Source organism: Anguilla rostrata, unplaced genomic scaffold (assembly GCF_018555375.3).
Source record: "Anguilla rostrata isolate EN2019 unplaced genomic scaffold, ASM1855537v3 scaf0021, whole genome shotgun sequence".
NCBI lineage: Eukaryota > Metazoa > Chordata > Actinopteri > Anguilliformes > Anguillidae > Anguilla > Anguilla rostrata.
The window spans coordinates 11,903-24,931 of NW_026985601.1; the positions used below are offsets into that span (position 1 = coordinate 11,903).

Below are 13,029 nucleotides of genomic sequence, written 5' to 3' on the forward strand. Positions count from 1 at the left end.
GAAATCGTTGTGTATATGAAAATAAGCTCTATATTATAATTGTGAGAGTTACAATTGTCATGTGTGGTCACTCTGCACAACAGAACTGAACATGCTTTTCACATATATAGTTAAGATATTTCCGCCCATGGTATAACATACCAGAGTATTAAAATATCAATAAAATCCAGTTTAGGAAAGAGTGAATATCACCCTGCACAGCCACAGAGCTCATATTTCAGCACTGAAATGCAAATAAAATAAAATAAAATGACTTGTGGCACTTTTGGATAGCTAGGATGTGAATCGGGTAAGAGCAGGTGCCATGGTAAGTCGGCTCTTGTTTGTTTATTTGTATTTTTTTAATTAAAATAGTTCACAAACAAATTGATATGATGAGAAACATATAAATGACAACTAACATTAAAAACTAAACTAAAAAATGAGAAACAGTTGATTGGGGAAGGCATATAATAAAATGTACAGACAAAATACCAAACATTGCACGTAAACTAATAAAGAACACTTATAATATATACATATACATATATTACATACATATATTTAATCAGTGACTGTGGCAGGGAGACTGATGGAATGTGAGATGGTTTACTTCTTATTTTTTCATTTGCTGTATATCTTCATATTATGCATCTTGAAATAGGAAATATTCTTATAGTTTCACCGACATTTGTTACAATCAAAAGGCTTATTTGTGCGTTTATCCTACAGATAGCACCATTATGTTAGAGTACTTTAAGTCCCATTAATAGAATTCTGGAGTTGTTGAATATGCTTCGTATATGTATGCGTTGTTTAAAAATTGGCAAAGATCTACATGGATGAAATGGTATTGAATTTAATTACCAATTAAATACAATAACGGCTGCATGTAATAAAAAGTAATAAATAAAAGAAATAAACTCCGCCCGTTTAAAGTTCATTAAGTCAGTAAACAGGAAATGCGAAAAGCGAAACTGAAAGTTAACTCACACAGACATTTCAAAGACGCAGCAGAAAGAAGACCGTGGAAACGAAGAATTAAATTGAACAAATGAATGCAGCAAACAGGCTGTTGTGCAGGGGAATTCAGGTAAGAGAACGTAAAGGTAAAGGGTGAGGGAAGGAATGGGAATCTGCAAGTATAATCGCATTAACACCCGTAATTCAGTAAAACCAAGCACTGGCAATACAATTACGTGTTTGAGGCGTAGCCCAATAAACAAAGAGCTAATAATGAATCCAAATTTCCCATTTGGACCGAAAAGTTATTTTAAAAAATTGTAAGTATTTTTATATTTCATTACATTACATTACATATTTCATGACCACTTTTACCTCGTTACGACGTCACAGGCCCTGTTGCTTGATTAGTAGGCTGCATTTTAGCGTACCGTTAGCGACGACATTTTAAAAAAAGAGCCTAGGGCAAATCTAAGGACTTTTTGAGAGCACATTTGCAACTTTCCAACTGTTGCCAAGCGCTGGTCTTCTCATGCAATTTCGAGAGAATCCACTCAGTAGACCTACAGTAGGGGAGAGTCGGTAGAACAGTTCTTGGATTTTGCTCATTTACTCTCAAAATATTTAGCCTAGCACTATGAAGTTTTAAACAGCATTGACATGTAAGTAGTCATTACCCATTTCTGTTGCATTCATAACTTTACAGAGTTGGATAGAATTTAAACTCGGCTTGTAATCGAAAGGTCATAGGTTCGATTCCCGGGTAGGACACTGCCGTTGTACCCTTGAGCAAGGTACTTAACCTGCATTGCTTCAGTATACATCCAGCTGTATAAATGGATACAATGTAAAAAAAAAAAATGCTATGTATAAGTTGTGTAAGTCGCTCTGGATAAGAGCGTCTGCTAAATGCCTGTAATGTAATGTAATGTAATGTAAACGAAAGTACAAGTCTGAAGTTCATTCATACGACCTAGTTGGTATAATTGTATAAGAGAGGTGCAGAGTAATTGTAACAGTAAAGCCCTATAGTGCGCGTATGGAGGATTTTCCTGCATGTGTTAATGTTAATCAAGGACACACATTTTCCAATGGTAACGTCAGACCAGGCACATCCTCAGATTATGAAGCATGGGGCTTTATTTATGAAAAACAAGACTGTGTGCAAACACGGATGCACAAGCACCTTTTTGTTGTTTATCATGAAGAGAGTTGTAGTTATTTCTAAATCGATGAGAAAAGATGTTTTTGTTTGTTTCTTAACACGTAGGTAAGCTTTTTCAAAGCAAATAGCCTACTATTATAATTATAACTGCCTGTGACCAAGTTACTGTTTTTGTTCCATTGTTCTGTTAATCACTTGGAGCGTAAAGATGATGCTATGTCAATGCAGCAAGCAAACTATCTGAACACATTTAACATTAAACCCTGAACTAACTTAAAAAATCAAACACGTTGATGGCTACAATTAATTTCTTTAACAAATATTTAACACCATTTAAAATTCCTAAGGTCTCCCCAAAAGGAAATTACATGTAGATGGTTTTCAGCACCATTTAGTGTCCCTAATCTCCTAATCTGAAGCACTCACCCTGACCTCCCAGGGTACCAGCTTTATTGTTTTCTCTTTATATCTCTTTAAAAAGCATGTTGTTTGTTAAAGCAACTCAGAGGTGGCATAACTGTAGCAGCTGTTACATTTATACAGACAGGACACGTTTCTTGGTCACCTAGTAAACAATTCCCACTAAAATGCACTCAGAAACCTGTACTAACTTTTCAAGGACAGAATAATATTTTTATATTATTGTTCATTGTTATTATGGGTGTAGAACAATTTGTAGGTGATAATATAGCACATGTTTAGGGCCCAATTAAATTCAAGATTTGCTCCTGTCTACCCTGTAATATTTGGTGAATGTGTGTGTCTGTGTGTGTTCAGTGTGTTGTTCTTTTGTGTATTCACAGGTTCACATATTTGGGTCAGAACTAACTTGGAGCAGAATCTGATCGGATGAGTTCCAGTCTCTACCGATAGGGGACACTGTTTGTAAAATGAGTTTCCAAGAACCAGAGACCGGCGATGGAACCCACAGCCCTGTGAGAAAGAGGTATAAATCCATGAATCAGAGAATATGTACTGTGAGTTAGAGCTGCAGTTAGAGGATGAGTTTAACTGGAAGCTCTGTCTCCATGTGCTGTGAGTTAGAGCTGCTGTAAGAGGATGAGTTTATCTGGAAGCTCTGTTTCCATGTGCTGTGAGTTAGAGCTGCAGTTAGAGGATGAGTTTAACTGGAAGCTCTGTTTTCTTCACAGAGTCCGGGTAGAGAGGGCAGGGTCACCTCTACCCAGCTGTCTTTCTATGAAGAGTGATCAATCAAAGGAGGAGCCGTACAACTTCAGAGGAGAGATTACAGGTGATCAAAGGTAATTCATCAAGTTAATACTGACCCCTTCTGTTTAATTATACATCAGTCTCCCTGGCAACTTTCAGGTTTAGACTGGGTGTATTTTGACATATACTGGTGTAGATAAGTGTGCTATGACACATTCAGGTGTAGATTGGTTTACTGACACATTCATGTCTAGGTGTGGTTTCCTATGACACATTCAGGTGTAGGTGGGGTATACTATGACACATTCATGTGTAGGTGGAGTGTACTATGGCACATTCAGGTGTAGATGGGGTGTACTATGGCACATTCAGGTGTAGGTGGGGTGTACCTTGGCACATTCAGGTGTAGGTGGGGTGTACTATGACACATTTAGGTGAAGGTGGGGCGTACTAGTGCACATTCAGGTGTCATTGGGATTCAGGTTAAGAGGGGGTGTAGTATGAAAAATCTAGGTGGAGGAGGGTGTAGCATGACATGTTCAGGTGCAGGTGGGGTGTAGTAGGACACAGTCAGGTGTAGGTGGGGTGTAGGTGGGGTAAACTATGATGCATTCAGGTGGAGGTGGGGTTTAGGTTGGGTAAACTATGATGCATTCAGTTGTAGGTGAGGTTTCCTATGACACATTCAGGTGTAGCTGGGGTGTATTATGACACATTCAGGTGTAGGTGGGGTGTGTTATGACACATTCAGATATAGCTTGGTGTACTATGACACATTCAGGTGAAGGTGGGATGTCCTATGACACATTCAGGTGTAGGTGGGGTTTAGGTGGGGTTTCTTATGACACATTCTGGTGTAGGTGGGGTGTATTATGAGACATTCAGGTGTACGTGGGGTGTAGTATGACACATTCATGTGTAGGTGGGGTGTACTGTGACACATTCATGTGTAGCTGGGTGTACTATGACACGTTCAGGTGAAAGTAGGGTGTACTATGGCACATTCAGGTGTCATTTGGATTTAGGTTGGGTGTACTATGACACGTTCATGTGCAGGTGGAGTGTACTATGACATTCAGGTGTAGCTGGGGTTTAGGTAGGGTAAACTATGACTCATTCAGGTGTAGGTGAGGTTTCCTATGACACATTCTGGTGTAGGTGGGGTGTATTGTGACACATTCAGGTGTCGGTGGTATTTAGGGGGGGTTTCTTAGGACACATTCTGGTGTAAGTGGGGTGTATTATGACACATTCAGGTGTAGGTGGGGTGTACTATGACACATTCAGGTGTCATTGGGGTTGAAGTTGCGTGTACTATGACACATTCAGGTGTACGTTGGGTGTACTATGACACATTCAGGTGTCATTGGGGTTGAAGTTGCGTGTACTATGACACATTCAGGTGTACGTTGGGTGTACTATGACACATTCAGGTGTCTTTGGAGTGTACTATGGCACATTCAGGTGTAGGTGGGGTGTATTATGACACATTCAGGTGTAGGTGGGGTTTCCTATGACACATTCAGGTGTAGGTGGGGTTTAGGTGAGGTTTCTATGACACATTCAGGTGCAGGTGGGGTGTAGTATGACACATTCAGGTGTAGCTGGGGTTTAGGTAAGTAAACTATGACGCATTCAGGTGTAGGTGAGGTTTCCTATGACACATTCTGGTGTAGGTGGGGTGTATTATGACACATTCAGGTGTAGTTGGGGTGTAACATGTTGGCTCAGGTGTGTTTAGATGGTGTTTCTTCTTGTTGAATTTCTGCAGTTATAAGTGACTCTGGATCCATTCCCTGCAGTATCAGAGTTAAACTGCCTCTCTCTCCACCCCTCACTTTGCCCCTATATTCCAGCTGTTAACACAGCCCAAACAGGAGCGGCTTCATATTTCACAGGGGTTCATCAACCAGGAGTAAATTACAACTACATTTTCCAAATTCGTTTCTAACTCAGCTGTGTGTTCAAGAGACAATCTGTGCTGCCTTTTCAAATGAAACATTTTGAAAAACAGATTGTTCCACAGTTGAACAGAAATGACATATGTTTGTCACAGTTAGAGCAGACACCACCACCCTGAACAAAGCCAGTTTGAATCAAATCATCACAAGGCTCACAGATCTGATCCATGAGAGAAAGAAAAGATGTACCGTGAGTTAGAGCTGCAGTAAGAGAATGAGTTTAACTGGCAGATCTGTCTCCATGTGCTATGAGTTAGAGATGCAGTAAGAGGATGAGTTTAACTGGAAGCTCTGTGTCCATGAGCTGTGAGTTAGAGATGCAGTAAGAGGATGAGTTTAACTGGAAGCTCTGTGTCCATGTGCTGTGAATTAGAGTTACAGTTAGAAGTTGAGTTTAACTGGAAGCTGTCTCCATGTGCTTTGAGTTTGAGCTGCAGTAAGAGGATGAGTTTAACTGGAAGTTTTGTTTCCATGTTTTCTTCACAGAGTCCGGGTAGAGAGAGCAGGGTCACCTCTACCCAGCTGTCTGTCTATGAAGAGTGATCAATCCAAGGAGGAGCCGTACAACTTCAGAAGAGAGTTCATAAGTGATCAAAGGTAATTCATCAAGTTAATATTGACCCCTTCTCTTTAATTATACATCAGTCTCCCTGGCAACTTTCAGGTTTTGACTGTGTGTATTTTGACATACTGATGTAGATGAGTGTAGTATGACACATTCAGGTGTAGATTTGTTTACTTACACATTCAGTTGTCATCGGAGTGTAGGTGGAGTGTAGTATGGCACATTCAGGTGTAGGTGGGGTGTACTATGACACATTCAGGTGTCATTGAGGTTGAGGTTGCGTGTACTATGACACATTCAGGTGTATATTGGTTTACTGACACATTCATGTCTAGGTGTGGTTTCCTATGACACATTCAGGTGTAAGTTTGTTGCACTATGACACATTCAGGTGTCGTTGGAGTGTACTATGGCACATTCAGGTGTAGGTGGGGTGTACTATGACACATTCAGGTGAAGGTGGGGTGTGCTTTGACACATTCAGGTGAAGGTGGGGTGAACTATGGCACATTCAGGTGTCATTGGGATTCAGGTTGGGTGTCCTATGATACATTCAGGTATAGGTGGGGTGTACTATGACACATTCAGGTTAAGAGGGGGTGTAGTATGAAAAATCTAGGCGGAGGAGGGTGTAGCATGACACGTTCAGGTGCAGGTGGGGTGTAGTATGACACATTCTGGTGTAGGTGGCGTTTAGGTTGGGTAAACTATGATGCATTCAGTTGTAGGTGAGGTTTCCTATGACACATTCAGGTGTAGGTGGGGTGTATTATGACACATTCAGGTATAGCTTGGTGTTCTATGACACATTCAGGTGAAGGTGGGATGTCCTACAACACATTCAGGTGTAGGTGGGGTTTAGGTAGGGTTTCTTATGACACATTCTGGTGTAGGTGGGGTGTATTATGAGACATTTATGTATAGGTGGGGTGTAGTATGACACATTCATGTGTAGGTGGGGTGTACTGTGACACATTCATGTGTAGCTGGGTGTACTATGACACGTTCAGGTGAAGGTAGGGTGTACTGTGACATTCAGGTGTCGTTGGAGTGTACTATGGCACATTCAGGTGTAGGTGGGGTGTACTATGACACATTCAGGTGTCATTGGGGTTGAGGTTGCGTGTACTATGACACATTCAGGTGTAGATTGGTTTACTGACACATTCATGTCTAGGTGTGGTTTCCTATGACACATTCAGGTGTACGTTGGGTGTACTACGACACATTCAGGTGTAGATTGATTTACTGACACATTCATGTCTAGGTGTGGTTTCCTATGACACATTCAGGTGAAGATAGGGTGTACTGTGACATTCAGGTGAAGGTGGGGTGTACTATGGCACATTCAGGTGTCATTTGGATTTAGGTTGGGTGTACTATGACACGTTCAGGTGCAGGTGGGGTGTAGTATGGCACATTCAGGTGTAGCTGGGGTTTAGGTAGGGTAAACTATGACGCATTCAGGTGTAGGTGAGGTTTCCTATGACACATTCTGGTGTAGGTGGGGTGTATTATGACACATTCAGGTGTCGGTAGTGTTCAGGGGGCGTTTCTTAGGACACATTCAGGTGTAGGTGGGGTGTACTATGACACATTCAGGTGTAGTTGGGGTGTAACATGTCGGCTCAGAACTGTTTGGATGGTGTTTCTTCTTGTTGAATTTCTGCAGGTTTACGTGACTCTGGATCCATTCCCTGCAGTATCAGAGTTAAACTGCCTCTCTCTCCACCCCTCACTCTGCCCCTATATTCCAGCTGTTAACACAGCTCAAGCAGGAGCGGCTTCATATTTCACAGGGGTTCATCAACCAGGAGTAAATTACAACTACATTTTCCAAATTTGTTTCTAACTCAACTGTGTGTTCAAGAGACAATCTGTGCTGCCTTTTCAATTTAAACATTTTGAAAAACAGATTGTTCCACAGTTGAACAGAAATGACATATGTTTGTCACAGTTAGAGCAGACACCACCACCCTGAACAAAGCCAGTTTGAATTAAAGCATCACAAGGCTCACAGATCTGATCCATGAGAGAAAGAAAACATGTGCTGTTGAGTTAGAGCTGCAGTAAGAGAATGAGTTTAACTGGCAGATCTGTCTCCATGTGCTATGAGTTAGAGATGCAGTAAGAGGATGAGTTTAACTGGAAGCTCTGTGTCAGTGTGCTGTGAGTTAGAGCTGCAGTAAGAGGATGAGTTTAACTGGAAGCTCTGTTTCCATGTGCTGTGAGTTAGAGCTGCAGTAAGAGGATGAGTTTAACTGGAAGCTCTGTTTCCATGTGCTGTGAGTTAGAGCTGCAGTAAGAGGATGCGTTTAACTGGAAGCTCTGTCTCCATGTTTTATTCACAGGGCACGGGTAGAGAGGGCAGGGTCACCTGTACCCAGCTGTCTGTCTAGAAAAAGTGATCATTCAATGGATCGACCGGACAACTTCAGAGGACAGTTCACAGGTGATCAAAGGTAATGCAACAGGTTCATTTTGACAATAATGTTTTATTATGCTTCGATCTCCCTGGCAACTTTCAGGTATAGTGGGGTATAGTATTGTACATTCAGGTATAGGTTGGTGTATGATATCATTACAAGGTGTCATGTTTGATATGTAGAGCTGGGCTTTGTACCAGTCACAAAGAAACACAGGAGGCAAAATGTAAAAATGGCAAGGAACTTTATGAAGCACGAAGCCAAAACAATAAATGTCTTTGAAGAGTGATAGTTCAGTGGGTCCTCCAATCAAATTCAGAGGAGAGTTGACAGGAAAGCAACAGTAATGCAGGAGGTTCATATATAAACTATTGCGTAATTATAATTCTACAACCCTTGAGATAAACATGAGGAACTAATACACACAGAAGAACAGGTGAACTCAATCAGAAAATAACACCAATATATGAGAATGAACCAAAATGCTAATGCAATAATGTTCACAGATTAACTGGACAGAAACACAGGTGCAATAAAACTGAATGGGCTTGGGCCGGAACTGTGACCATTTTTTGTATATATACAACATTCAGATGTCAGTGAGTTAAGCTGATAAGAGTATTACTGGATGATTCCATGTGCTGTGAGTTAGAGCTGCAATAAGAGGATGAGTTGAACTGGAAGCTCTGTCTCCTTGTCCTGTGAGTTAGAGCTATAGTTAGAGGATGAGTTTAACTGGAAGCTCTGTCTCCTTGTGCTGTAAGTTTGAGCTATAGTTAGAGGATGAGTTTAACTGGAAGCCCTGTCTCCATATGCTGTGAGTTAGAGCTGCAGTAAGAGGATGAGTTGAACTGGAAGCTCTGTCTCCTTGTGCTGTAAGTTTGAGCTATAGTTAGAGGATGAGTTTAACTGGAAGCCCTGTCTCCATATGCTGTGAGTTAGAGCTGCAGTAAGAGGATGAGTTGAACTGGAAGCTCTGTCTCCTTGTGCTGTGAGTTAGAGCTATAGTTAGAGGATGAGTTTAACTGGAAGCTCTGTCTCCATGTGCTGTGAGTTAGAGCTGCAGTAAGAGGATGAGTTGAACTGGAAGCTCTGTCTCCATGTGCTGTAAGTTAGAGCTACAGTTAGAGGATGAGTTTAACTGGAAACCCTGTCTCCATGTGCTGTGAGTTAGAGCTGCAGTAAGAGGATGAGTTTAACTGGAAGCTCTGTCTCCATGTGCTGTGAGTTAGAGCTACAGTTAGAGGATGAGATGAACTGGAAGCTCTGTCTCCATGTGCTGTGAGTTAGAGATGCAGTAAGTGGATGAGTTGAACTGGAAGTTTTGTCTCATGATTTATTCACAGGATCCACTACTCACCAGAGTCCTTTCGTTTACAAGAGAAGTATTCCGAGATACTATCTTCCTCAAAACAGGTATGATGTATACTTCTTTATTTTCATAGTTTCTTGTGTGATTTTCTTGTGCGCTACATTTCCTTTGAATAAGATAACATAACAAAAGAAGTAGTGTTAATGTCATTTCCGCAAGGTGAGGGTTAATTGAAATATGTTTAATTTTCTGAACCCAGAAGTTTTAACCGTTAACACCCTCGTTTGACGTCCGGCACTCCGAACACAAGTGCATCAACCCTTAAAACACCTCACTCATCCAACATGTAAAATATATTTATTTGATTTAATTTGGTAATTATTATCTAAGATATGAATTATCAATCAAATCGCCATATTTTCTGATAGGCAGAGCAAACTGTTTGGATCAGCCTTTATCAAAATGTACAACTCACAACCAGATGAAAATTAAGAAAATTTATAAAATACAACAAATATTCAAGTCTAATCTAAAGACGAGGTTCAACTACCTTAAAACAATTAACAAAGGTTACAGGCATGGACAGTCACACAAGAAATGAATAAGAGAAGATACCAAACCACAGCTTTTGTCTCAAAGTAACCCAAAAGGCAAAAACCAAATGCAGCAGAATAATACAAAAGAACTAGTTTAAGAGTGAAAGCTGCACCCCAAATATGAGGCTGTGGACCTACTTCCCCTGTGAGAAAACATTTTACCTCCAGCAGGGATATGATTATTTCAATGGCTTTGGTACGGTGTTTATCTCAAACTGATACAGCACACCTCTTCATGTGTTTATTTTACGCTGATACAGCACACCTATTTATGTGTTTATTTCACAATGACGCAGCACACCTCTTTATGTGTTTATTTCACACTGTAACAGCACACCTCTTTGTGTATTTATTTCACACTAATACAGCACACCTCTTCATGTATTTATTTCACACTGGCACAGCACACCTCTTCATGTGTTTATTTCTCACTGATACAGCACACCTCTTCATGTGTTTGTTTCAGTCTCTCCTGCGTACTCTGATGAAGCTGAAGAAGACTGAAAAGTTGAAACTGTTTCAGAGCCATCTGAGTCAGGATTGCCCAGAATGCTTTAATAGTCTTGCTGAAGATCCTTCTGTATTGGATAAGTTTATGAAGATGAAGGAATTGTTCAAGAGTCATCAAAATGATGATTCCCCAGAATGCACTGAGAGAGAGCAGGAGGATCCTGAGGCCCTGTACATAGTTGAGAAGATGCTGGAGACCTGTGGCAGTGAGGGGTCTCTGAAGATCACACTCCACATCCTGAGGAACATGAAGCAGAAGGATCTCACTGACTCACTGGAGAGAGATGAGCAGCACAGTAAGAGTTTTCTCTCATTGCTATTGTGTGTCCATTAGAATGTTGAAATGAGTTCAGCAAACAAATTTAACAGTGAATAATGTTCTGATTCACACTTTCATAATAGTGTTTTACATTGACAGTCTTGCATATAGAAAACATCACACGCAACATGTATACAAAGGCATCTAAATTAAAATATAGCATCCAGCAGTGATTATGGGGGCAAATGCACAAGATTAAATGCCGCTGAAAAAGATTCAAATCAGTAGCCTTGGGATCAAAAGCCAGTAACTAAACCACTGTCCCATCAGACAGACTGCCCTGAGTTTTTATCAAAGATTAAAGAGCACTGAGCATAAAAATTATAAGATGAATAAATTTCTACATAACCCATGAAGACCATATTTACCATAAAGACACATCATATTATGTAACGAAGAAACTGAATGTCGAAATAGAAACAAATCCTTTTGTAGCATGCTACTAGAGGTGTGTAGTTAAGACCTGTGTATTTAAATTGTAACTATTCGGGTAACAAGAGGTTATTATGGAGTAACTCCAACTTAGGTACCATGAAACAGCAGTTGACAATATTCTTAATTATTCTTATAATTTTTACATGTGAATATTTTTTTAAATATTGTATTTACACTTATAGGCCATTTCTTCATGATACATAACAAATATAAACCTTGCCTGATAATTTCACAATGTGTCTTCATGATACAGAATGATTTCATATTAACAGGAGAGATGTAACAGGGCTGGTCTTGTTTCACATATAAAAACTGTTGTTCCATGTTACCTACATTGGTGTTACTCAGTAACAACCTCTGGTTACCAAATTAGGTGCAATTTCTTTACACAGGTATAGCTACAACTTAATGTGTAACACTTTCTGAGGTGTGCATAACATTGTGAAAACTTTCTGCATAAGCATTTTTGTCATCTATTTCTGTTATTTTAAACAATGTTTCTCATATTTCCTCTCCTCAGACGAATCCATAGAAAGAGCCCAGCAGGCACTGAAAACTGCTCTGAAGAAGAGGTTTGAATGCATATTTGAAGGTTTAGCAAAGCAGGGCCACCCAATCCTCTTCAATGAGATCTATACAGAGCTCTACATCACAGAGGGGGGAAGTAGGGGGATCAATAATGAACACGAGGTCAGACACATTGAAACAACATCCATGAGACAAACCACAACGGAAACTGCAATCCTCTGCAATGACATCTTTAAGCCTTTACCTGGACAAGAGAAACCTGGAACTGTGCTTACAAAGGGCATCGCTGGCATTGGGAAAACAGTCTCTGTGCAGAAGTTCATTCTGGACTGGGCAGAAGGAAAGGCCAATCAGGACATTGATTTCATCTTCACTCTTCCTTTCCGAGATCTGAATATGAAAAAGGAGAAGGAATTCAGTCTGATGCAACTTCTGCAACACTACGTACCATGACCGAAAGAGATCAAAAATGTTGAAGGTGATGAAGTCAAAGTTGTGTTCATCTTTGATGGTCTGGATGAGTGTCGACTTCCTCTAGATTTTCAAAGCAATGAGATCTGCTGTGATATAACAGAGTCATCATCAGTAGATGTGCTGCTGACCAACCTCATTAAGGGGAATCTGTTTCCTTCTGCTCTCCTCTGGATCACCTCCCGACCAGCAGCAGCCAGTCAGATTCCTCCTGTGTGTGTCCACCTGGTGACAGAGGTACGAGGGTTCAATGACCCACAGAAGGAGGAGTACTTCAGAAAGAGAATCAGAGATGAGAACCGGGCCAGCAGAATTATCTCACACATAAAGTCATCCAGGAGTCTCTACATCATGTGTCACATACCAGTCTTCTGCTGGATTTCTGCTACTGTTCTGGAGACAATGTTGGGTAAAGAGAGTGAAGATCTGCCCAAAACTCTGACTGGAATGTACACACAGTTCCTGCTCATTCAGACTAATGTAAAGAATCAGAAGTATCATGGCACCGATGAGAGAAACTCAAAGAAAGTGTCAGCATCAGATACAGAAATCATCCTGAAACTGGGGCAGCTGGCTTTTCTACAGCTGGAAAAGGACAATCTGATATTTTATGAAGAGGACCTGAGAGA

The 13,029-nt window shown here is 40.6% G+C and overlaps 1 protein-coding gene across 3 annotated transcripts; it reads left to right on the plus strand.

The window, feature by feature from the left end:
* Positions 1 to 937: 937 nt before the first annotated feature.
* Positions 938 to 13,025, plus strand: LOC135246175 (NACHT, LRR and PYD domains-containing protein 3-like). Of its 3 annotated transcripts, none has more exons than XM_064319718.1 (8): positions 938 to 1,072; positions 2,911 to 3,053; positions 3,259 to 3,369; positions 5,725 to 5,835; positions 8,155 to 8,265; positions 9,576 to 9,645; positions 10,604 to 10,943; positions 11,934 to 13,025. In XM_064319718.1, the coding sequence occupies exons 2-8, from the start codon at positions 2,998 to 3,000 to the stop codon at positions 12,380 to 12,382; spliced, it is 1,248 nt and encodes a 415-aa protein (XP_064175788.1). In that variant the 5' UTR covers positions 938 to 1,072; positions 2,911 to 2,997; the 3' UTR covers positions 12,383 to 13,025. The 3 variants fall into 3 exon arrangements, with proteins under 3 accessions (XP_064175788.1, XP_064175787.1, XP_064175789.1); XM_064319717.1 differs by having other exon boundaries at positions 939 to 1,072; positions 11,922 to 13,019; XM_064319719.1 differs by lacking the exon at positions 5,725 to 5,835 and having other exon boundaries at positions 939 to 1,072; positions 11,922 to 13,018.
* Positions 13,026 to 13,029: the final 4 nt, after the last annotated feature.